Source organism: Scleropages formosus, chromosome 20 (assembly GCF_900964775.1).
Source record: "Scleropages formosus chromosome 20, fSclFor1.1, whole genome shotgun sequence".
Lineage (NCBI taxonomy): Eukaryota > Metazoa > Chordata > Actinopteri > Osteoglossiformes > Osteoglossidae > Scleropages > Scleropages formosus.
Window position 1 is genome coordinate 410,781 of NC_041825.1, and position 26,697 is coordinate 437,477.

The 26,697-nt window shown below is 42.2% G+C and overlaps 1 protein-coding gene across 2 annotated transcripts; it reads right to left on the minus strand.

Annotated features, from left to right (window-relative positions):
* Positions 1 to 2,566: 2,566 nt before the first annotated feature.
* On the minus strand, positions 2,567 to 23,501 carry LOC108919876 (caveolae-associated protein 1-like). 2 transcript variants are annotated; one of them, XM_018728203.2, is made up of 3 exons: positions 23,332 to 23,501; positions 22,750 to 23,237; positions 2,567 to 6,843 (listed from the first exon to the last, which is right to left on the minus strand). In XM_018728203.2, the coding sequence occupies exons 2-3, from the start codon at positions 23,209 to 23,211 to the stop codon at positions 6,097 to 6,099; spliced, it is 1,209 nt and encodes a 402-aa protein (XP_018583719.1). In that variant the 5' UTR covers positions 23,212 to 23,237; positions 23,332 to 23,501; the 3' UTR covers positions 2,567 to 6,096. The 2 variants fall into 2 exon arrangements, with proteins under 2 accessions (XP_018583719.1, XP_029102637.1); XM_029246804.1 differs by lacking the exon at positions 23,332 to 23,501 and having other exon boundaries at positions 22,750 to 23,324.
* Positions 23,502 to 26,697: the final 3,196 nt, after the last annotated feature.

A 26,697-nucleotide genomic window follows, 5' to 3' on the forward strand; every position in this document is an offset into this window, starting at 1 on the left:
GGAGCCTAATGCGTCACTACAGTTTCTGTGTGTAACTGTTACTGTGTGCAGTACTACAGTATCGGCACTATTTTGTGGTCACCCCACCAAAACCCGAAAAGCCATTATACCCTTATCATTATCATATATTTTTCTCCACAGTATTTGTCTTTTTTTTTAGTATTATTAAAGCAGAACTCAAGAGGAAGGTGAAGACATCAAGAAGGCAGAATGAACATCTGTGCACAAAGTGGAAAGAAACAAACTAACTATACTATGGCGCATAGCGCTGCGGGTTCGGATGGGGCGAAGAAGGACGCGGAGATAGCGTTCATGATGAACAATTTATTGCAGGAGCAGGAAAATAATGCTCTCGCTCCGAGAACCACGTTCCTCTGGTTCCTAGAGCCTCTAGGACTTGCGCTTGCAACCAGCCCGCTCAACGCCCCCAGCTTCCTCCCAAGAGATTGGGGAACACGGTCACCCCATCATTTTCCCCCTAAGCGCCCCCAGTGGTTACACACGTTATTTACAATTTTCCCATAATGCAACTATTTACATTAAGCACACCCTCCCTCCTAAAACAGTAACACGGGGTTGTTACAGTACTTAAGAATCATACATCTGCAACTTTGTCTCTTTCTCCTGCACAAATTGGATTTTCTCTGAGATGTATGTTGCTTTGGAGAAAAGTGTCTGATAAATGAATAAATATAAATGTAAGATAACTTTGTAAGTGCAACATAAACTGCTTGCCTATATTATTAAACATACTTCACGTATGGAATTACTTCCACACATCAAATACGCAAATGTTGTTTGATGTCCTTGTTGTGTTATTATTCTGCTCGTGGGTCAAATATAACAAGAATTATAGAGGAGTATAACTTGCAGGAAACAATATAAGAACATTGTAAATCATGCAGCCATCAACATTCGTCTCACACTTTCTCTGCACTCCTGCCACTACTATTATTATTATTATTTTTATTTTTTATAAAGTGCTCTTCTCATGCAGTGACACAGAGTGCTTTAACACAGGCATAGAGCAAGAAAAATTGATACAAACAAAGAAGACAGTCAACTAATGGCTACCATAATGAAGAACTTATTATAGAGCTATAATTATACCTACTGGCCACTGGGGAAAGGAACAAAAACTCTCAACTGAAGGTTGAGGGAGAAAAAAACCTCTGGGGGTCCATGGGCCAGTGGTTGCCCACCCCTCCTGGGCATTTTAGAAAGTAACAATTTGTAAGCCAGTGTGTAAGAAGTAATAATGGTAACGTTGGTAAATGGCATCTTGGATCCCCAGCTCGGCATGGAACGTCTCGATCGTTATGGCAGATGGACATCATCCTCTGTCAATACGGGATTCGTCTGTCACCACTGGCCGGCCTCCTCAGGTCTTATGTAGCGAGGGGGTGCTCAACGAGAAGATAGGACAGAGTTAGTAATTTGTTACTTCAGTAAATTTAAAATGCATTTTTGTAAAGGTGATAAAATAAATAACCAAGGCAGGTCGAATTACATTATGAGGTGGAATGTCTGAGTGAACATATAAGTCTTAAGTTGGGATCTGAAAACAGAAACAGACGGGGCATTTAGTACAGGCATTGCTTAGTGAACATTGTACACTGTTCACTCATCAATAACCCGAACCCAGTCCTTTCCAGGGAAAAGCGATCACCAGTCAGTTGTGTCAGGGATTGGGCCCTAAAGATCATATTCTCTCAGTTTTGCAGCTAACTTTTAGACAACCTAAATGAATCTGATGCTTGCATCAAATATGTCAGAAAGTTGTAGGGACCCCTTAACACAACCATGACTGCTGGTTTTTTATATGGCACAGAAAGACTGCCACATAGACACTATATATAGGAAAATTGATCATTATACTAACATATGTTGCTTCTTGAAGCAAAAGTTCCATAATGAAAAGCACAAAGGTTTTCAGCTGTGACTCTGATGTGGTGAAATGACACCCCACCCCCTCAAATCTCAGAACTGCTAAATCCCTCTCTACATTTAAGAAGGATCTCAAAACTCACCTTTCAGACTCACTTCTTCCTGATCTCATAAGTGCATGATAAACATGTACGTGTTTACTTTTAATAACAATTATTTGTGTAATAATGGACAAGCCTTTATGCAGCTATATGACGTACACTTCTTCATATGGTGATGAGACAAATTGACTGTACTTTAGAATCACATCTGCATCCAGATCGCTTGTTCTGTTGATGTTATGCTCCCCGTGTACTGTTCTCTGAGATGTATGTTGTTTTGGAGAAGAATGTCTGCTAAATGAATAAATGTAAATGTATAAGACCAAAGGCTGAATCAAATTGTCAGTGAGGGACAAAGAGAAACATCTTGGTGAATCACAATACTTTTATTAAAATACTGGTGAGTAGGCAACATGGCATTATATGACATACAATAGAAAGCAAAATGCATCATCTGATTATGTGACACATAATAAAAGGCTGTTTAAGAATGTGGTCCAAACAACAGATTTTTTAGCACTGTTTCTCTGTTCCTTGTTGTCACTACCAATTAGTTTCAGGGTTTGTATATTTAAAAAAAATATAAAGCTAAGAATATTAAATGAAATACGAGATAAATCAAAGAAATTAATAGCACTGACAAGTTCACAATGTTGCGTATTATATGTATGAAATCGGTACAGCTTGCTGAAGTAAAATCATCAGGTGTTCGTTGTGTAATGAGGTCATGGCAAGAAATTGATTTCTAAACATCCATCTTTTTTGGGAAAGATTATTTTAGCCATTGTTTGTTTGTTGGCTCATTACCATTTTCGGTATTTATTCCTCATTGGAAAGATTATAGTTTTGCCCACCTGATGATGATCATACATACATAGATACATAGCACAGTTTGACATTGCATTATAATTACGATAAATAATGGTTATTTACGTCATGAAGAATACAGATATTATCTTCTATATAAATACTGCTCTTCTATGCTTTAATGTGACACGTTTTTGGAAGAACTTAAATTAGAAAGAAGTAAACTGGAAACTGAGTTGAGCAGTATTACTGCTTTTTCATATACTTGCTATTATTCCAAGCAACTCACATATGTGATGTAACTCATTTCTCTGAATATTGAAAAGTGACAAACCGCAGCCCTTCAGCAGAGCCAAAGAGGACCAACAGAACTGAAAAATACAATGTCCTCCTCTGTTATTTAAGAGTAAGAAGGTTGTAGTAGCCTTTGTGTAGTGGCAGTGATTCACATTACGTAAATGTATAAATGCATACATAAAATATAATACTAAAGTACTGATTGTAAACAGCCAGTGTTCTCAAGAGTAAAGCTTCTTAATACACACTTATATTTCTTATTGTATTTTAAGGAAGCATAGTAATCTGAAGTATATTTAGCTCAGCCTCTTCTCTGTCCTGTCTTCCTAATGGACCCCAAGTAGTATCTTTCACTCCGAAGGCTCAAAAAAAAAACTCTGTTACTTGAATTATGATTTCTCATTGTTTAGCTCCATGGAATTTCAGCACAACGACTCACAAACGTGGTTTGAAGAGCAAAAAATCTGTGGTCCTGTGAGTAGTACAAGACGACCTTTACCTTTCATAAAAACTCAGATCAAACATATAAAATGAATAACACTAATTTTGTGAATATGGATGAAATTCTTCACACTGCCAATATACTGTACTACATTCCTTTTCAGGAATATTCAGGTCTAGCCACCATAAAAATAGAAAAAAACATCAAGGATAAAGAAGACATGAAACATAACAGTAAACAAAGCAGTAAGTAGATATTCCTGCCATGTTTTATATAACTGATTTGAGGCTGATGCTGTGGTTTGTAGCAACTGATCACTTTTCAGCAACCATAACTGTAAGAAAGAGTACAGTAACAACAAACTGCACTTAACCCTGTATACAGTATACTGTATATGCTGTATGCACAAGATTGGCATTGTCAAAGTGAGCATGCATACATGCTATATATTTACAGACTGGTGAAAAGTTTTCTTGTATAAGTGTCACCTATACAGTGTAACAACCAAGTATTAAAATGGAAATTTGTTCCACTTGGTATTAATGAGTTTAGAAGATCAAAGTTTATTCAACCAACCAAGTCTAAGGACATCCAGATAAAAGCTCCCAAAAACCAATTAAGAATTTCTTCAAGACATATTTATCTATTTAGATATTTAACTATTTGTAGTCTTTCCTATAATGTATGAGATGTTATAGGTAACTCACAGGTGAGCTACTATGCCAATATTTTAAATGTTTTAAAATCACTAATAGCACTTTGGCCCTAACCCCACTAGACCCATAACCATCCTGCAAAAGTACATTAAACAGCATAATGACACAGTACAGTAGGTACATGACACCGAAACGTGGACGTGTGTTGTTGGTACACAGAGGTCATCGGTCCTTCATCGATCCTTCATTCTCTGTTCTTTAGTTTAAGAGGGGCACAGCAGTGTCAAATATCAAACATTTTATCAACAACTGAGTATAAATCTAACATCACTAACAGCTCTCAGTCTTCAAAAGGAAAATTGATCCTATGAATGAAGTGGGTCAACGTGCTCATTTTCCGTGTTCTTTTTCCAAGAAAATGAACAAAGCGCAAAGACACACAGCCGTTGCTCACATGGTCGAATTACCATTGTTTCTTACGGAAAATATAATGACTCCAAAGAAAAAATGCCACCAAAAATTTATTAAAAATATGTTAGCGCTCTTGTCATCTATAGAAATAGGTGACAAGAGCGCTAACATATTTCATGATATTGGCACCAAAATATTTTTATTGTTTTTGTTTTAATATTGTATTAATACTTAGTTTTTTCTTTCACTTATTTGAACACCAGATGAAAAACAACTACATAGCTTTTTCCTAAAAGAAAGTGTTGTACCTATTTTTAAAAACCCAACTATTAATGTTTTAATTTTGTTTTTATCAAGCTGTCTGTATATCAGCTTCACTGAAAGCTCAACAGCAACTGCATTGCCCATAGAACGATTTCCCTAAAAACTACTGATTGATACGCCGAACGTAGACAATTGGCTTTCCGTTATTATTTTATTTATGTACTTTATTATACACTTCCTGTGACTGCTCAACTGTTTTGTACCAGTGTGCAAGGGAGCCTGAAACAATGTCACAAAAACCTGTCACCGGCTGACATGACATGGAGCCACTGTGACTGGCATTGTCACATCAGCTCTTTTTCCATCTGTTACGGAATTACAATGACCTCATATCGGGCAAAAACCCTGCTGATTTATTGATTAGTAAGCCTGAGGTATTGAAAAAGGGTAAGCCTATGTATTTTTATAACTGTTAGCAGTTTTTCACTGTATAGAACCATGTTAAATGCAAGATCATTGTCAAATGAAGCAACATTTTCCAGCTGATATGGCTGGACTTGTACTGCGAATCCACCATAAGGTCAAGTAGAAGCACTTTTACAAAAACTGCTGAATGGGATGGATTGCTTTGCAGGTTATATTGATGCTCACATCAGGAGGACACAATCTGTATTTTTCATAAATGAAGCATTCTAGACTAAAGCCTGAGACCTTTTCCTAAGACTCTCCAAATTTATGATGAAGATATTTCTGTTTGTTTTCATTCTGCCTGACAACAAGCCCCCAAATATGATGGGGGAATCCTATAGTTGCAATGCCATGTTGGAGGTTTTGACAATTTAAGCAATCATTTGTCACTGGAATCTGCAGGATGTTTCATAAAAAGTTTACAAAATATGAAGGAAAAAGAGAAAGCATGGGGAGGAACAGTAACATTTTTTGAGTCATTTGCAAGTATCCTTAATTTCCTACTGAATGAGAGAAACTTTCTCTTATAAGGGTGACAATATGATTGAAATAATAACACTAAATTCTACTGATAGCACTGATAGAACTGAGAGAAGCTGTGTCCTAATTTGTATTCATACTTTGTAGTCAAAATGGAATCATATTTAATGCTCTTTGTTTTTTCCCTGCTTTGTTTTCCCTATTGGCTTTTTGTATTGTATTTGTATTGAAGCTCCTGACAACCTTCCCTCTGGACCCCTCTGACCCTCAACAGGTACCCAGCCTAGTCACTGTCCTTCTCATCTTCATGGTACTGCTCATCTAGAGGTAGCTCTGAATCCTCAGCTGTCTCCAGAAAGACCTGCATCTCCGGGCTGTCCTCAGTCAGCAGCTCACCCCCCTCCACAGGCTCCTCTTCCTCACCAGCCACCTCGACCATCTCAGTGCCCTGGACCTCCACTTCTCCCTCTCGGATCTTCTTCACATGGAAAGTGAAGGGTGGAACCTTGTAGACTGCTGTCTTTGAACGGGCATATACAACATGGTCAGGGGTGAAGGACTTCTTCATTTTATCCCTAGATGACTTCAGCTTCTCTTTACGCTCTGGGTTCACTGTCATCCGAGTGCCCAGCTTGCCCATCTTCTTCTCAATATTTTGTCGGGTCTTCTCCAGGTTCTCGCGGGTCCTTTGACGAGTCTTTTCTAAATTCTCCTTGGTTCTCTGCTTTGTCTTTTCCAGATTCTCCCTGGTCTTCTGCCTTGTCTTCTCCATCTTTTCTTTGGAGAAAACCTTCTTGATGTTGTCTACTCTCTGCAGGCTACTGCGCTTGATGCGCTCAGCCCGTGACTCCTCAATGATCTCCTCAACCTCTACCTCTTCGTCAGAAGATAGGTCAAGGTTGAGTTTTTCACCACCCTCCTGAGTCTCCTCAGCCCCCTCCTTCAGCTCTGGCTCCCCTTGTGCCACATCACTTTCTGAAACTTTCATGGACTTAGACAGAGACAATTTTGAGGGCAGCTTCACATCATCCTGCAAAAACATAAATGACAAAACAATATTTTGTGAAGACCCGAGTGAAAAGCTTGAGTCTAAAATTCTTACTAACTTCAATTTATTTACTTATGGCAAAACAGAATTGCAAGACTACAAGAGTAGATACAGACTGTTCACTGTTTGTAAAGCGTTTTCATATGAGGGTGAATCATGATGTTTGGTCAGAAGCAAGTTCGCAAAGAAAATTATTTTAATGAAAAGACTGAAAAATTTCTTTGGTTCTTATTGGTACTGAAATGGGCAGGGCCATGTCCGCATTTATTTTAACATGCATAAGCTATGCAAATGCATACACTCAGCTAATGGCTTTAGGTGGTTGATGGCGGAGTGGATCTCACAAAGCCTTGCATGACCCTGTAGCTTCCATCAAATATCCAGGAACCTAATGAAAGCAATCACAATTTACTGACCACATAAACCAAGGCCTCATTTTAACTGTCAAATTTTATAAAGGCTATGTTGATATGTTGCCACTTTTTAAAAATACCCTTTTCAGAAAACTCTTCAGGTTCAGCCAGGGCCCCCTGTTTGGTGGGTCTGCGACTCGAGCCCTGCTTGGGGTGCCTTGCGATGAACTGGCGCCCCGTTCTGCATGTGTCCCCTTCCACTTCAGGGCCGCGCCCTGTGTTGCCAGGTTCGGCTCTGGTTCGCCATGACCCCGCTTGGGACAAGCGGTTGTTGATGGTGGATGGATTTTCTCCAAAATGACTTATCACGTTAAACTACTTACCTTGATTTATAAATTTACTGAGCTTGGTGATATTTTCAGGATACATTTTTAAGGTACGTACCTTGCTGAAGGGTACTACAGCAGGAGGTGCAATTTGAACCTTGGTTCTTTCAGCATGAAGTTCTGACCACTATGCTTTCCACTGTCCCTGTACAAGGTGACACCTGGAAATGAGACTCCACCATGCTCCATAGCCGAGCATCAAATTTAGGAGTCGTATTTATAGTATACAGTATCTTCCTGGTTGTGGAACTATGGACCAGCTCTTCTTTTTGGTGCAGCTATCTGAAGGGATATAACAATATTCTAATCCACATCTGCATGTGCTTTGTGGAATTTGCAAAGGCATGTGTCATAGGAGGTACTGCAGGAATATGAGGCTCTGATGTGTGCGGTATGATCCCTGTATGAGTGCAGCACGAATTGTGCCCGTTTTCGGGCTTTAGCTTGAATCCTTTTGTTGTGGGTGTCGGCTGTCACCAAGATTGTATTTTGTCTTCGCTCCTGTTTCTGATTTCGTGAAGAGGATGCCAAGGTGCAACTGAGGCTCAGGGGTATATAGCTGGGCATACTGAGGGCAGCATCTCTGCTGTTTGCAGATGATGTTATCCTTTTTGGCCTCATATGACCATGACCTTCAGCATGCATACATTTGAATGGTTTGCTGCTGAAAGGCCGGCAGCTGAGATGAAATTCCACACGACCCATTGTGAGGTCAAGGTCCTCTCCTGGAAAAGAGGGTTGCTTTCTACAGGAGAAGGTGGAACAACTGCTCCTAGTGGAGGAATGCATATTTCTCGTAATCTTGCATATTCAGCTGAGGAGGTTTGGGCATGTTGGGAAAATGCTATACCTGGCATGTCTTGGACACTTGGTAGAGCAAGGACACGTTTGGAGAGATTACATCTTTGGAGATCACTCTGCAGGAGCTGGAGACTTGCTGAGTAAAAGAAGACCTGCATCTGCCTGCTCTGCAACCGCTAGGACCTTCATGAGGATGAAGGGACACAAACTCACTCATTGATTGCATATAGAAAAAATATACTTTAAATTGAAGCCTAAAATTCAGTTTTTGTGAGAATCAAGCAGTCAGCATAAAAAATTTATTTTATTAAGTCTCCGAAAATTACAGTGGTTTTCCATCAAACCTGGAGATTCTTACTCCATTTTGGTTGCTATTTCAGAAACCCTATACAGGTGGTCCCCGATTTACGATGGTTTGACTTACAATTTTTTCGACTTTACTGTGGTGAGCTGACGATAGACATTCAGTAGAATCCGTACTTTAAATTTAGAGTTTTTATTTTTTCCCAGGCAAACGATATGCAATGCGATACTCTCTCGCGATGCTGGGCGGCGACGGTGATCCGCATCTTCCAGTCTGTCACGCAGCGGTGTGTATCAGAATCAGAATCAGAATCAGAACGAGCTTTATTGCCAGGTATGTTCGCACATACAAGGAATTTGTCTTGGTGACAGGAACTTCCACAGCACAGACAGAATGACAGTGACAAGACAGATGAGAAGATAGAGTATGTGAATAAGGGATGAAAAATATATAAAAATATACAGTACCCAATATTATATACAAAAATAGTCACTAGTTACAAATGCAAGGGAGTGTGAGTAAGAGATATGATGTGATAAAAGTTATAAATATAAATATAAATAGCATTATGTACTGCACTGGTGTACTCTCTGGGGGGGGATTTAGCTGTTCATGAGGTAGATGGCCTGAGGAAAGAAACTTTTCTTGTGCCTGGCTGTCCTGGTGCTCAATGCTCTGTAGCGCCGGCCAGATGGCAAAGGTGTGTTAAATATATTTTCAACCTACGATATTTTCGGCTTATGATGGGTTTCACAGAACGTAACCTCATTGTAAGTCGGGGACCACCTGTATTAGGTAAGCCTCCCTTCTTGTGGTTAAATAAAGACAAGACAGTCTTTCCAGATAATGGTCTTGATCTTTAGAATTAATCAGTGCATAACCATTTAATGATTGATTTAATAAAATTATTCATCTTTGAGTTTCCTATCATAGTCATTTAAAAGTTGAGAAATAAATGTTTTGGTATACTTCTGGGTATAAAAAGTAGTAAGAACAGTAAATGAAACCAAACTAGAATGTTCAAAATAGAGAGATTTTATGTTGCTTAGCTGACGCTATTCTTCAAAACAAATCACTTTATTTCAGCTGCTTATGCAGGGTATTTTACAATTTATGGTATGAATCCATGTGTTTAATTGTGGTTCCCTGCATGTAAACAACAACTGAGTCCTCAAAAACTACATACAATGATTTCTGCTTTATTGCCTGACATTTGGTGTCTTGAAAACATTCTATTTTTCTTTTCCTAAAACATCATATTTCTTCTTTCAGCTCAACGCTTGTGCGTATTTTCCCTTGGTCATACTGTCCAGTAAAACTATCCAGCCACACACTTCCTGTGTCCCTGCCAAAGCCCAACATGTGTATCTGGGAAAAAGGTGAACATGTGGAGGGCTAACCTTGATGGGATTCCCTTGGATGCCAGCCATGCTGGGGCACTTAGATGACCCTACAACCTCATGCCATCCTGTGTCCCTTGCCAAGAAATTACCAGCATTTTACCACCTACTCTGCATAAAGGATCCCATGACTCCAGTAGTGTGAAGAGAACAATGAAGAGCTTCTATTTATACTCTCTTAATGACTTCATTGTTTAGCACTCCTGACAATAGTACCCATGATGCAAAGAGTGGGAGGGAGATCCCTCTCAACGCTCAGGTTTACAAAAACACAGAAAGTAGAAGCAGCTGGACTCCTTGCATCTTGACACCTACGTCCACCTCCTGTGACACTCCTGTGGAAAATATTCATTTTGCAGCCGGCTAGCTGAAAAGCAGAATCACACCCCCCACCCTGTCCCGTGTCGTCCGTGTGTACTCTGCTTGCACCAACCCTGCAGCCTCTCCCTCCTTTTGTACATTCCACTCGTAGGTGTCTGTCCTTCCAGGGCTCAGGCTGTATTCAACGTATTGACTTGTTTGTGGAAACAACACCTTTTTTCCACCATCCTGAGCCGTTGAGTCATTGCTCTGGTGTGCACACCCACTGTAAAACCATCCCTGGTGGACCCCGAGCCCACTTTGCGCATTGTTCTGAGAGAAAACAGGAACACCCAAGCCATTATTGCAGAAATGAGAAAAACACCGATTGGCTTAGACCACAAGTGACTTTGCAAGCTTTGTGCTATTGTGATTTGTCCAAAGGTAAACATGGAAAATCATCTGTTTCCCTTCCTGAGAAGGCCAACGCACCCAAGCAAGTTCACAGGGAGGAAAAGGTTACACTCCTGACCGATGCATATGAGGTTTTTTAGGGTTCCGAGCCGGTTCGGTTCAAAAATGAAAACCTGAGTGTCCGGACAGGCCTAGTGCAGGTATTTTATTCTGCACGACACAGCATGAACAGCTGCAAAACATGTGGCCCACAGAGAGGGAGGGTCCATGTCCTAGGGCTAGGAAGAAGAGTAACAGGAGCCTTTGTCATCCGGCTGCATTCTAGTGTTCCAGATACAGTATGTACAATGAGGTTACACAACCATGGGGTTCTGCAGATGCTTCTGACCAGAGGCACCATGGGTGCTGTGATGGTACAAATGGGTAGATGAGGGTTAGCTGTAAAGGAACAGCTCTTGGCAGGACATGCGCTGGCACTAGTCTGTTTGAGGTACTCATTAGGGGATGGATAACTAACTGTAAAACAAGTGGTCAGAGATTCAATGATTTTTCAGTTCAGCAAATACCCAGGAGAAGTAAAGATTGCTCTGACAGAATAATGAGAGACAATGGGTAAAAGTTAGTGCGAAAGTAGAATACGGTTAATAAAGGGCATTCTGGCTCACAGCTTGGTCTGTGTTTTGCACACTTCATTGGGTGGAGATCAGAGTGCAGTAGGAGGTGTTGCTGTTCCATTAATAACATTACGTTATTATACATATATACATATATAACAGAACTGTGCTACTTTAGGAGTTCTTTCTTCCCAGCTTCTCTGCTTTCAGATCTTCGATGACCTTAATTCAGTCCAGCATCTTGCATTTTTGTATTTAAAGTATTCATTAATTAAATGGAACTATTTTGTTGTAGTTCTTTTAGTTTTTGCATTTATTTAGTGAAGGCAGCATGGAAAATGATTTGTACAATTGCACTTGGGACGATCTATCCAAACCACCTGCCACACAATAAATCTGCTCAGAAAACAGTAAACATTTGATCTATCTCACAAGCGTTGCCAAGGCCTAGAGAATTAGATCACTGTGATAAATAATGATAAAGTTTTATTGAACCTGCAGATGTGAGGAACCAGGAAAATGGAAAAGGCCCCTTTAGGAAATCGCCTTGGCGTGACTGGCCAGCAACCCAGCCCTTCCCCTCTGTTTTCTTGTTGTCTTTGTTTGTGGAGACGGAGGGTGAACAGGAAGGGGAGCTCCAGCTCCATGGCAGGCAGCAGATAATGACCAAGCCAGAAGGGCTGCAGTAAGGGAGCGTATGGGGGAGGGGGAGCACTGCAAGACCCCTGGGGTGGGCAACAAACACGCACTTTCCGAATGTTATGCTTTTGTTGATTAGCGCTGCCACTCCAATAGCTGTAGAGTTTTCCAAGAAGAACGGGTGTTTGAGAGGCAGTGCTAATGAACAAGAGGGTAAAAGGCGGAAAGTGTGTGTTTGTAGCCCACCAAGTCATTTTAACACGTCCGTGTTATTGCTGTGGTCTAACTTGAAAACTGGCCTGCAGCTCTGGGCCCTCATGCTCCTCTGGTCCTAAAAGTCAATTCAGTTCAATTTATTTTGATAGAGTGCTCTTCTCACACTGTGACACGGAGCACTGAAGTCACCATCACACAGGCTGCTCCTCCTTATCTGGTACTTCCAGGAAACGAATAAATGTAAACATAGAAATGTAAAGGGGTAAAATAATCGTAAGTACCTCGACATTGTACGTCGCTTTAGAGAAAAGCATCAGCTAAATGAATACACGTGAATGTGCTTTGCTGTGTTCAAGAACTGCAGGTGCCACTGCGCATGTTTACTTGAAGCAAGCCTTCCTGCCTGTGGTCCCTGGACATCAGCCACCGCTGCATTCCGCTCCTGGTACAGAGAGAGAAACACAAAGCCCCTTGGCGCTCATGGTAACAATGGCTCTCACCATCCCCCATGCTGGAAACACACAGGCATCAGAGGCAGACGTGGCAGCAGAAACAGCTGGTTTATTATTCTCATTTGAATGACAGACCTCTGTTGACTGCACATGTCACAGAAGGCGGTTTCACGTGGCAATGTTAGTGATCATTACATGTACATGTATTCATTTAGCAGACACTTTTCTCCAAAGTGACACACGTCACACAAATACAGTGTGTTTGTTACATTAGGAGAAAGTGACACTTGACTCTTAAGTAAAATTAGAGTTTTATCTTTCCACCTTATGCACTGACATTCATCACAAGTATTTTGTCTCAATTTCGGTTCGGTTCCTCCCTACAAAGAGAAGAAAATTTGTACACGTTCAAATCTTAAAATTATTTCTACACTTATGTGTGTTTTCTCAAGTTTGAAGTCAGTTACAAGATCACGAGTAAGTTAAACAGCCTGAACATATGAGCAGAAATGACTCCATTACTAGAGCTTCGACTAGAGGACAGATAAAATGTGCATAATGTTGAACATAAGGTTGTTCAGTTTCAAAACGAGGCAGTTATTTGTTGCCACTGTTGTTTTTTGGCGTTTAAATATGAAGCAGCAGCAAGTGAGTAGATGACGTATCCATGAAAGTGGAAAAGGCAACAGATGTGGTCCAACAGAAACATCATTAAGAGGGATAATCCACAAAGACAACATGCGTAAAAAGCAAAGAGGTGAAGCAACGAGCACAAGACGTTAACGTGCGCCGTGTGCAGAGGCTCCATCTCTTCGCAGCCCCGATATCTACTGCATTACATGAGCGCACGCCTTGATTTGCTGTAAAAGTAATAGAAGTGGATTGAGCTGCGCTGCCTCCTTCGTTACCATCGTCAAGCGCCTCTCGGAATTTCAACATGCGTTCCTTGATTTTTAGACGGCTTCATATTAGCCTTTCCCACAATCAAAGCAAATTCTCTTCTTCACCTCAGGTCACCCTCTCTGCAACCAGGGGAGCAGAAGGATTTCTCTCCCTCTCCCACCAGTTGCCAAGGGTAATGTGTGCCATCTGAGACAGACTGCTTGTGGAGAAGCTTGTGGTTGGGACAGTGTTTACAGTGCTAGAGAGCTCTGTTTGAATACACTCGCGGTCCCAGCTATGCTCGATTCTGCCAGTGTGTGTCTACACGGGCCACATCTGCACCGGGAGGCGAGCACCAAATATGGCAATGTGTACAGTTCCCAGTATCAATCACAGATGAGGTCAGGATCACAGCTGCAGCCACACAAAGTCTGGTTTAAAAGGCAATGATTTAAGAAAAGCCCGTGCTGTTCCGATCAGTTTTTCCCTCAAGATTTGCAGAAAAAAGGTAGTGTAAATGTCTAGAACCTTCTAACTCTGCTTCTCCGAAAGGCTGAAAAAAACAAAAAAAGTTCAAGAATTGTTATGTACAGCTGTTCTTCTTTGATGTTCATCAAAAATTAGTTTCCTTTTACAGTAGAATCATGGTATGAAGACCACAGAGATGGAAATAAGCAGAGCAATGGGAAGATCCCTTTGCAGTAAACCACAGTAAATCCCACATTGGAGCGCTTTTCTTTTTATGCTCTTGGAAGGCACATACTTAATCATAAAGTAGCATTTTTGGTTGAGGTGGTTGCAGTCTTTACTCAATTTAAATACCCCTCTCCTGAGTCACCAGCGCTGTGTCGTTCTAAAACGGAGCCCCGTTGCTACAACAAAACCATCACGCAGTGCATTTTTTTTGCCCCGCGGGTTTTGCCAGCACCTCTGAAACAGCTCACAGATATTTTCCAAATTCTGGCCACTTTCGCTGTCCTGCAATTTCATGGCAGGAATAAGAAAGCAAAGGCAGTTTCCTTAGAAACAAGGTACGAGTCTGCAGTCGAGTGATGATGCATGTGGTCAATCACATGTTATGCAAAGAGCAGCTATCCTAGGATAGACCCAAGATGCCAGGTGAATATGATGGTGAAAATAACAGGACCACAACCTCAGCAAATCTCTGACGAACGTTGTAGGACTAAAAGCAAGAAATTCATGGTTGCTTTTCTCAGCACTGTGTGTCATGAGACATGTGGAAGGTTGCGCTGACTGGCCAAAGGAAAGACCAGTGTGGAGTACATGGGGAGGTCCCGGTGAAGGAAGGGGAAGGATCCCCAGAAATGCAGAAACATACCATGGAACTTTTCCACTGACTGGTGGCAACATGCCTCTTTGGGCCATGACTGGAATTCATTCACATCAGTCTGTTTACTGGGCTTCTCTCAGTGGAGCAATCGTCCAAAACACACGAACCCTGTTGCACTGACGATGCCACACCCCATCAGTGCTCATGCTGGACTCTGAGAAGGCGAGGTTTTCACTAAAAATACCAAGAGGGAATCCACATGACTTATCACTTGATTTTTCCATAAAATTAAGGCAAGAAGCACAACAAGCCATTGTTTCACTGAGTTACAGTTTTATGATTATCATTCACTGGAGTGTTCCAGCTTTATAAAAAAAAAACATGAGGGTCTTGCCTTTAAGGTCTTCCTGTTGAGTTTTCACTTGTAAAGAAATAAGAAATAAAATTAAAAGAAATAAAAATAACCATGGTAAATGTGACCCAGCAATGTCATACAAAGCACACAGAAACACCAAGGCTGCTCTCTTTTCTCAATTTCACCCCAGTATGAAAACATGATCGAGGACGAATTTAATTTAACTTAATTTAATTGTCCTAGTGTGTACGGAAGGGTCAGCGGTCGCTCCCACCCTGCTGCTGACACCTATGTGTCTCTGTGCACAGCGGAATGTGACAGCAAAGCTGAAGCTTCAGAGGAGGTAACTTAGAAGAGAGCGGAGCAAGCCCGACTGGTGACTGTGAGGGAATCCTGGACTTTCTTCCATTGCCATCATTTGCCTATGACACTAATAGAAGATGAGGAAACGCCAGGGAAAACTTTAGCAAGCAGTTTGCCATGAACCACAAGTTCGATGCTGCTCTCCTCCAGGACTAGACAACAGACCCTTTGACTGATTCTGAGTCACACATCACATAGGTCAGATTGCTGCAGGACTATGGTGGTTCCTGCAAGATCATTACTCCACAGAGGAGCCACCCACATCGTTGGCACATCTCTGCTTAGGGCTTCTGGTCTTTCCCGGTTTGTGCTTTCCTCCGTCGGCTTCTGCAAGCCAGGGCTTGCCGCTTCGCGATACTGTGCTTCATTTTAAACGTGCTTTTGCTAAATATTTTCACTAAGCACAGTGAGACTTTGAGACATTCAAGCACAAGAAAGGCAAACCCATCTTATTAGTAAGAGAAGTTACCATGTGGCTTAAATGCGAAACAGATTTGTTGTTTACAAGGTTCTGCCACAACAGACAGAAAAAAGTACTGAAGACGTTACATGTCAGCACTCCGCTAGATGCTGAAAGCATTGCCAGTGTATTAATGCCGTGTGAGACTATAAAATACATGTGAATAACTGAATGACACATTCCACATCTACTTTTTTCCTTCCTTGTATTCTTCATTATTGTAGAGTCCTGATGTGCTGCCTTTGTGAGTCAGACTGCCAGGAGAGCAGCAGTTGCCATGGCAAACTGGTGTCAAACTTTCCAATAACAAGGAAGGGAGTTCTGTGGGTCCTGCTGGAAGATTTATGACCACAAAGAATTTGGGGATTTCCTTTTCCATAGTTCAACCCATCTTGGAGATTCAATAGGTTATTAACACCCAGGACTCCCACAATTTATCATACGTAAAGGTTCCTAAAATGATGAGACATCGTAAAGCTATTGGCGTTATGCTTTGTAGTCTAATAAAGGTATTTGTTTTATTTTCTTTAATCCAGTCATAACATTTGAAAGTTTACTCTGCATACAGCATGTGCCTCAAAAGTTTTCCTTCTGTAGTTTATATCTTACAACCTGGCAGTGCAGAATGCAGAGCAGAGCCAGCCACAAGTTCCTAGTTATTTCCACCTGGCTTCAGTGGAAACAGGCCAGCTGCCCTCAAGAGAAAGACAACTTAATAAACACCTCTTAACCACATGTCACAGGGATTGATCCATTCTGTCTGCCCCTTCTTGTCACCCATATTCAGGGACACTGGCACTTTTTCTGGTTATGCATACAGCACTGAGACATTCTCTGCTTTGCTCTATTTGCATAGATTAATTGTAAGATATGTATACATTGCCCTTTATTTGCATGGACTCCTCTGTAGGACAGCACTCTAATATAAATCTGCAGAACTGGTATAATGTGTACTGTGGGCAAACAGATAAAGTTTCAAAGCCAAAACCCACTTCCTTTGCTTACATCTCAATGACAAACTTACAGAAACATACAATTATAAGATAAGAACTTGGACTGTTTGCAGAATAACCTGAGAAAATACTTTTAATACACTTTTTTCACCCTAAATAACAATAATTTTGCTACATAAAATAGCAATGATCGTGTTCAATGTTCCCAGTAACATAATGCTATGTTTGACGTTATAACAGGTTTCACAAACTGGTGTGTATTGAAAGTGCTAACAGCTAATTCTAGTCCCTTCCCTTCTGGAAACACAGGATATGACCAAATCCGACTCTCAACATGGAGGGATTACTTTCATGCCATCAAAAACATATTGACTCTCAAGTCTCTATCGTTGTTACCTACAGTTTTGAGTCACTGAAAAATAAAACACATGTTCCCAACAGGCTGCCGGGTATCGTGGGATCAAAATGATTACCGATAATATTCAGTGAGGTTATGCACAAATACTGAGAACACATTCTGCTTGCTTGAACAAAAGGGGGTGGGGGGTATCTTGGTACACCTCTCACTATGATGAAATGAAACGGACTGTCTGTAATTCCTGGAAAGTCATGTCCCTAATTCCCTAATTCTTGTGTACTAATTAATGTACTGAGGGATTTTTACATATATTTAGCTTTTTAGGCATTCGTGAAGGAATCTTCCCATCATCTTAAATCTTCTTAAATCTATGAACCATTGATCCATATTCATTCAGCAGGAAGAGCAGAAGCCAGGCTGGTTCGTTTTCCATAGTCCAGTGTTCAAGGATGATTAGCTGATGGGTTCAGGAAAGTAAAACATGGCAAAGGGCAGGAAAATGCTGGCTCCATGTCGAGTGCATGTTGGAACAGGAAAATGTCTCTGTCCAGCTTAAGGAAGAACGGTGTAAAGTTACACTAGGAAAACTGTGTGTAAACTTCAGCGGAGGGTTGGCTCTGCCCTAATGATCACTTTGCCAGCCTGACAAAAACATCATTTTCAAAATGATTTTTTCTTAAGATGGCCTTATGAAAACAGAGCAAGTGACAAAATGAAGCGTGGTAGTGGTGTGGATAAATGTCGGCAGCAAGGAGACACTGTCACGCCCACAGCCACTTAGCCCACTTCCACACCTGTGTCTAATCCGGGAGCCCGGTGTTAAAGGACCCAGCCGAGCCAGAGCAAACCGCGGAACCAGCATGAGCAACCACTGCCCTGTACTGTGTGCCCTGCTTTCAACCTGCTCCTGGTTTTCCCTTCTTTCCTTACTCCTAGCTCCCCATTTGCGATTCCCTGGCTGCCTGACTTCTTGCTTATACTTTGACTCTGTCTCTTGTCTAGCCCTGTTAACGACGAATACGAATCGCCTGACCCTGACTATTCTTCCTGGATTCCCCACAACGAAAAGCACTCGCATTTGAGTCCGCCTCAACTGCCACGAGCTCCACCATGATACACATTTTATTTATAGTTCTTTTGCATGACGTGCGGCTGCCCACGGACTGGTCCTGTGTTGAATGGACTCTAAGACATTGCAGGAAAATGGGGACCTACTGTCATTTTTCTCTAAAAATGACATACGAGGCCCACACAGCATACTTCCTTGAGTTTTTGCTGTGCATCTTCATCTCTATGTGTGCAACACAATTAATAAAAAGGACAGATTCCGCCCTGATTTTACACTGTTATGGAGACTGGCTCCATATGCAAAAATGCAAAAAGGACTGTTGGCTGTGGACTTGAGTAATGCATGCAATTGATGGGGGGATAACAAGGCTTTCCCTCGCACCATCAAAAAAGCATGCAGGATTTCCAATTATTTCACTCTGGGCTCCTTCATTTCCTCCTGATTGCGAATCTCCAGAAGCTCAGCTGTCTTTTTTCTGTTTGACACAACTTAATTCCACTGTCCTCTGACATAGCGCTCCCTAGATGAACTGCTTCACACTTATGGATAGATTGTCAGCCAGCAGCCCAGAAACAAACCTGTGTCAGCTGGCATTTGAGTAACTCACAAGTTCCTGAAACTGCCTAGAAAGAACATTTTTTACAAAGAGGGGTGACTTTATGAATAATTTTATAGAAGGACAATATCAAAATGCAGGATAAATCATGTAATTAAGTGTATTTAAAGGTAACAGTATGATGATGCTTTTCTCATACACATTGCAGTGTTCATCTTTACTGGCATTTTGTCATTTGTGAATCTTTCTACAGAACTAAAAAGCAAACTGCAACCGTTACGTGACTGAAAATAAATTTAATTGCAAAATTAAAGGAAGTGAAACTAGACCATTTGCAACAAAGCTTTCTGGCTGCACTTCCCATCCACATACTTTTGTGATAAACGTCATACTTATGAACCCAAAACATGTTGTTTGACTCCTCTGCATGTTTACTTGGTTCTCCTCATTTTCTTTTGACATGTAAACGTTTTGAATGCCAAGCTAAAACTCAGTGCTCCTGTCTTCCTGTGTACCTGACTCTTTCAGATTGTTTCGCGGACACTGACAGGCAGCGCTGAAATGCTTAACCTGTCAACCGCTGCTGCAGCTGTCTAGTGTGGGAAAGGCAGTGAGGGTGGATGGAATGCCAAACGGATGAATCAGCCTCTCAACCCATAGCTGGAGCTCATGAAAAACCTTCCAGAGTTGAGCTTGGTCCTTGCTCTGCTGTGTAGATCAGCTGCCTGATGGACAAAAGCAGTTGCGATCACAGTTCACCAAGTTAACTACCCAGACATTCATAACAACCTGATCTGGTGAACATTATACGTTTAAACAAATACCAATGGTTAACACACCAGAGGCATTTTACACATAATCCTATGTTTTCAGTCATTGAGTAGAGCAGCACTGTGATGACACACACAAAGGATGAGGATGTTGTGTTCCCTGGTATCGCATGACCTAACAACTGCATCAATTTGAGAGGTCCTTCGGAAGACAATCCATCTGCTACATACAGCTGTGTGTGAAAATGCAATGAGACTTTATCACTTCGAATGACCGTGCTACAGAATGATACGGCAGCTTTGCAAAGAATCGTTTAAGAAGCATAGCAAACTTATGAGTAACTGAACCTCCAAAGAAGAGGTCAACGTAATGAGTCTGGAATTCAGTGCCTCCAGGATCCTGCTGCTTCTATGATTATTCAAAACATGTTTTGTTGCCCAACATTTAGCAAAGATGGAAAGCTGAATACAACAGCACCAGTGCAACGTAATGTGAAGTAATGTGAACCGCATGCAACCTGTCTCTGCCCAGACTCCGGTGACACACTGTCCTAGCACTCCCCATCATGGAACAAGTGGAGAGGGAAGCCTGCCAGCTGCAGTGATAACCAGCAAATCCCAGCTGCAGCTCCTCCGTAAAATAACACAACGCTGTGCTGTGGCTCCGGGGCAGAAACAGAGCTCTGGCTGTGACACTGTGGTGTATTCCAGCACAACTGGTCTCCATCCCGACTTTGAGCTGCGAGTGTTCTACATGCTTCTTGATTGCTCATTCCATCCACGCTGACGCAGAGCGATTCGGTCTACTTTTCTGATGGGCTACATACCTTGCAGCTTATAATGGGACAGTCTTTCGGACTTGGACCTGTTTTCTTTAAATTGCCCCCATTCAAAGGCACATCTACTGCAATCTTACAAGCGGTACAAACGACACCAAAAGATAAACCTCTGACAGTCTGTCCTTGATTCTTGGTTGCTTAGCGTGTCTTTGTTTCCTTTATTTGATCACATTCGGAAGACACCAGGACAGCGTTTGCCCTTCGAAGTTACTAGAAATCACCTCTTTGAGCCTTACGCACACACCGTTTACAGTACAGCAGGCTTAAGGCAGCAAAATGTTTTCTGCTAAAAAAAGAGACTGACACAAAACTTAGAGCCTGAGGAGAACCCATTCTCCACCAACAGTGGCTTTGTTCAAACTTGACCTTGGGTTTCGGGAAGAGATTTGGTACAAATAAGAACAATGCAGTGGCATTGTTCTGCAATAGGAACCCTCTGAGCCTAGGGACAGCGCACAACCTCTCTCACCAGGCTTTGTTTAAGTGTTGGATGAACACGGACGACCAAAGTTTTGATGAATATACTGCATGTCTTGCAAGACGCTTTGGTGTAACTGGTGAGGTACAACAGACGCTCTCGAGGAGCTCCGAATATGGGCACACAGAGGCACTGGCTCCCAGAACGCAGAAGATGAGAAACTTCAGTGTCATTCTGAGCTCCTCAGACATTACGAGGCTTTGGTTAGTGAAATCAACGATAAAAAGTAATTATTTTAAGAAACTTCATATGAACTGTGTACGAACTGTAGAGCTCAAAACAGTGACGTCTGTAAAAGAAATTTAAGAATAGAGGAGCTGATAATTTATCTTTAACATTCTGGACAGAAGGAGCAGAGGCTACAACTGCACACCGGTAGATGGCTCCCTGCTGCTCCGCATTATGTGCTAGGACTGATGGGAGGACGAAGGCTGCTGAAAGCTTCCCAGACCCTGGGTGGAAACTCTGAACGTTTCGCACCACCGTTCAAGCTGCAAGCTGTTAGACATTACAGTATGCCGGGCTAAAAAAAGACTGGGCTTTGGAGCCGAAACTACAGAGTAGCTTTTCAATCGAAGTGCCGCCACTTGGAGCGACTTGCCTCTCTCACCACCCATTTGTGCTTTTCCAGGGCTCTCAGGGGCTTATGGTATTTTCCATCTTTGTGAAGACTCAAGAATTGGTTCCTTATGACTTAATAATTAAGGCCAACATGCAAGTGAAATAACAGAGTTTCCATAAGTAACAAAAGCACAGAATTTAACCAGTAACACATAGCATGACTGTAACAATATGACCCTTCTACGGAAGAGAAGTGATCAGTCTAGGATGTGTGCGTTATCCTCTCAGCTAACAGCCAAAAGTCCTCCAAGAGTTAAAGAGGACAAGACGGCAAGGGAATGCTTGGTAAAGCAATAAAACATGTAGAGCATATCCCAGCCTGGGGACATGAAAGGCCGAGAAGCACATTAAACAGTCGTGTGCACAATATGAGGCAAATGAGAGTGTAGCTGCTTGTCTGGGAGAAAAGTGTTGGAAAGTACAGAAGTACCGCAGCCTCTATTTTGATTCAGCTTGGTCATTTCAAATGATTACTATTCGATTACTAATGATTCCTATGATTACCAGTGATTACTATAGAGAACAAGGACTAAAGAATTTGTGCTTTTTTGCAGACAAATATTTTCTGTTTGCCCTGTCCTGCCAGTCACTTCATCGCCTTTCTCTTTGTACAGAACATTGGGAATATTGTATGAAACAAGGTAATTGTTTATTTTTCTATCATTTGGCAACTTCAATCATTTATATTGCATTTATTTATTTAGCTCATGTGTTTCTCCAAAGTCACTTATAGTGTTAAGATACTTGAGTTATTTAAAGGTTTGCGCATTTACACATCTGGTTAATTTTTAGCTGGAGGAGTTCAGGGTTAGTACCTTACTCAAGACTAGTAGAGCAGAAGCGATTTTAAATCTAGGTCCTTCAAAAGCAAGGCGACAGTTCCGAGCTCTACCCACCCTGCTGCCCTAAACAAAACAAAAACCTTACGTACCCAATGTCTTTGTACATAAACAGGTTTTTTGTTGAAGTACTGAACAAGTCCCTACAGGGTGGTCTGCAAGTGATTGCCCTTACCTGGTAGATCATGACTTTGAAGTTACGCCTCTTTAACAGCTCATTCTCATTGCTCTCTAGACGTTTGATCTGTCCGGCCTGCTTCTCCAGGTTGGTGCGCACTGACTTGACATTGACGCTGACCTTGCGCACCTTCTCCAGCATCTTGTTGACGGTGTTGGCAGTGGTCGTGTGGCTCTTGGAGAGCTTGGTCAGCTCACTCTGGATGCCTGTAACGGACCTCTCCATTTCCTGCTGTCGTGTCTCTAGCCCACTTTGGGTCTGCTGGATCTGGTCAACTGCCCCAATGATCTTGTCAAGCAGTGCCAGCACCATCACCCCGTTCATCTGCGAATCTTCCTTTTCCTCTTTTGCTGGTACTGTGACTTCTTCCTCATCTTCAGAAGGTGCCAAGGCCACCTCCTCATCATCTGACATCTCCTTCATGGCTGCCTGCTCCAGCTGCAAGCTTGAATCTGCCATTGCTGCTAGCGGTTTATCGAAAACAACTGTCACACAAAAGTGCAAAGAGAAAAAAAATTATGGGTAACCAATGTGTAAATGCAAAGATTTTTAATAATGTATCTCTTCTGATGTGCTCACCAGATGTCTTGTTTTATTCCTTAGCCTGTAGTCTACCTTACTCTTTCCCCTTTTCTTGTAACCCCTTTCTTTCCTGTGGGAGGCAACCAGCTTGATACAGAAGACAGCGCTCACAGCATGTGTGCCTGTAGAGAAATGGCACAGCTCCCCTCCAACGCGTCCAGTCAAACTTGCCCGAAAGTTTCCCTTTACACGCCCTCTCTATGCCCCTCCCACTGTTTCTCCCAAACTTCTTCACTCGCCCAATGAAACGAAAGGCTCCGGTCAGTCCTGCCCCATTGGCCCGCTGACCCTGCCCCTTGTTCACAATGGTCGGGAGAGTTAGGAAGGAGTTTCGAGAATCTTTCACATGCAAGCACAGGCACAGCTAAAAGAGGAATGTAATGCTTTAGCTCCAATCTTTTTCTCAGAGTTTCTGCCCCCCCCCCCCCCCCCCCCCCCACTTCCCATGATATTTTAAATGAGAAACAGACAATAAAACTGAGAAATGATGCAATGTAGAGCTTTGCTGTTCCTACAGTAGCACTGGGTGACTGTAGGGATTTATGGATATGTATACAAAAGAAAAGACAGGATATGGGGTGAAGAAGGAGCACTAGAACCAAAGTTTGAGTAAACACTGGATGGTGGTATTCCACAAGGAGCAATGAGAGAGACTGGGAGACCAGCAAAAAATGTAGCTTAAGCTGGAAGTGTCAGATGTGCCCAGTGCAACTCTTTCCATTGTTTTCAAAGTACGAAGGAAAGGCTCATTTGTGAAGCTGCCCTAGCTTCCAACCAGCAGGGTCAGTATGACAGCAGCATATTCCACAGAAAGTAAAGCAGGGGTTCTCCTGCTGCATGTAGGCCAGCACTCCTCGCTATTTACCACGCATTGCCTTAAAGGAAAATTGTGTGAATAACTGTGTATATCCTTTTTCTTTCTGCTTGTGTCTGGCAATAGTGATTTCATGTGCATAACTCTGACCCTAATCTACGGTTTCATTGGCAGTGTGGTACTTCATACCCTCAAACAGCTCCTCGTGTGTATCATAAACATGATAGTTAACAGCACTGCAAAAGATGATCTGACCACATCTCCAGCAGATGGCACTGCCAACCATGGCCTCCTACATGTACATAATAGCTGGAGCAGTGACCTCACATTTCTTGTGGAGCCTTGTTTTTGTTTCATTACTCTGTTGTATAAATTTATGTGTACAAATGTGGGATAGCTGGTAGTGGTCAGAGCTGCTGCCTTTGGCCCCATAGGTGGCAAATTCAAATCCCACCTCCAGCTGTACTACACTTGAGCACACACACATTTTCAGAACCGCTTGTCCCATACGGGGTCACGGGGGAACCGGAGCCTACCCGGCAACACAGGGCGTAAGGCCGGAGGGGGAGGGGACGCACCCAGGACGGGACGCCAGTCCGTCACAAGGTACCCCAAGCGGGACTCGAACCCCAGACCCACCGGACAGCAGTCCAACCCACTGCGCCACCGCACCCCCTACACTTGAGCAAGGTACCTTAAATTGCTCTAGTAAAATTAGCCTGCTATATAAATGGGTAAATAATTGTTGGGTTAGGGTTAACACTAAGTATATCCAGCATTGTAAGTTACCTATTGTAGGTAAAAGGTGTCAGTGTACGGTAAAAAAAAAAGATGGTAGGAGGGTATCGGGATTTGTCTATCCTGCTTTATGCACCTACTTGAACGATGAACATCGGTGCAGCAAGTGGTAGGTAACAAACTAGGTTTGCTTGAAACTTTCATGTCTGCAGCTATGTCTCCTTCTCTTGATGTAATGCATAAATTGTACTTTTGCTGAGATGTACGTCACTTTGGACAAAAGCATCTGCTAAATGTAAATGTTTAATCCCTTATGTCGTACTTCACACACACACATTGTCTGAAGCTGCTTGTCCCAAGCAGGGTCGCAGCAAACCAGAGTTCAAGGCGGGAGGGGACAGGGACACAGCCAGGATGGGACGTCAGTCCGTCGCAAGGCACCCCAAGCAGGACTCGAACTCTAGACCCACTGGAGAATGGGACCTGGCCAAACTTGCTGCGCCACTGCATTTGTTCACCTGAGGAACATTGCCAGCCTGCATACTATGTTATCATTTTCTACAGCTGAAAAGTTAGCTTGTCTTCTCTGAAATCGACTACTATGAGGCTCAGCTTGCTGGGGTCTCAAAATCCACTATAACAAAGCTGCAGTACATTCAGAATTCAACAGTTTGGGGATTGCAAAAATCTCCACATACTGTACATTGAGCTAAAGGTCAAGCTCAGTTACAAAACTTACAGACAAGTATCCAAACTTTCCAGAATTCCTTCCAACCGTCGTGCACATCAAATGTTAATCTTTCTCAAAGGAAGAAGTTTTAACACTTCAGTCATCCACATATTTACAGAAGGAACTTCTGGGGTGGACCACAACAATAAAACACACTTCCTTGCCAAGGAATGTAAGACTAGCCAGCCTACACACCATAACATCAGCAAAGAAGAATTTGGGTTGTGCTTTAATAAGAAGACAGATGAAGAAAAATCAAAGTTCTTGTCAAAGGTGTGTTAATGGTTGTGTGATCCCAATTCCAGTAAACTCATATCTGATCACGTTCCACACATAAACGTACCAGTGTCTTTGTTTTTGAAATGTAACTGACAGGTCCCAGGGAACATCCATTTCAGGTGCAATGGAATGAAGTACATTTGCTGAATGAACTTGTAGTTTCAGGGAGGTACAGGCAGGGAAGACTTTAATACATACAGATGGCCAGTCATAATTTAATAGTGTCTGGTCCTTTACCTAGACTCTACACGGGGGACATAGTGTAAGGTAGACTGGTGTCCCTTAACAGGTGGTCGGAGATGTGGTGCTGCTCTAATCGTATATCATTTGTTAATAACTGGGATGCTTTCTGGGAAAGGCCCAGCTTTTTCACACGTGATGGTGTACACCTCAATTGGAGGGGTTCGTTTGTTTTATCCCAGAACTTGGCCTGCAAGTTGCAGGACTGACTCATGGTCCATGGATCATCTCCTTTAGCAGCTGTGTGTATTGATGGGTCTGTTGCTTGTTCTGGTACCAGTGGTCGCTTCTCATGTGATGGGGTTTCTTGTGCCTTGTCCAGTGTGGGCCTCAAAACTTTAAATAAAGTCGTTAAGTGCAGCCAAAACATACAAACCATTATAAGGCCATAGTGTTTAACTAGACTTAGTGATAGGAGTGCTTGCACCAGAAACCTAAAATACATTAAAACAAACATTCTCAACTTGCCATAAAATGCTGTCTGTTAAATATTCGTTCACTAACGAGAAAAGCTGTCCTAGTAAACGACTTAATGTCAAGTTACAAGTCCGATCTATTTTTA

Coding starts and splice junctions, on each gene's coding strand:
- LOC108919876 (XM_018728203.2), bottom strand. CDS start 23,211: ATGGCAGATTCAAGCTTGCAGCTGGAGCAGGCAGCCATGAAGGAGATG. Junction 6,844..22,749: donor TCAAAGTCATGATCTACCAG/GTAAGGGCAATC, acceptor ATGTTTTTGCAG/GATGATGTGAAGCTGCCCTC.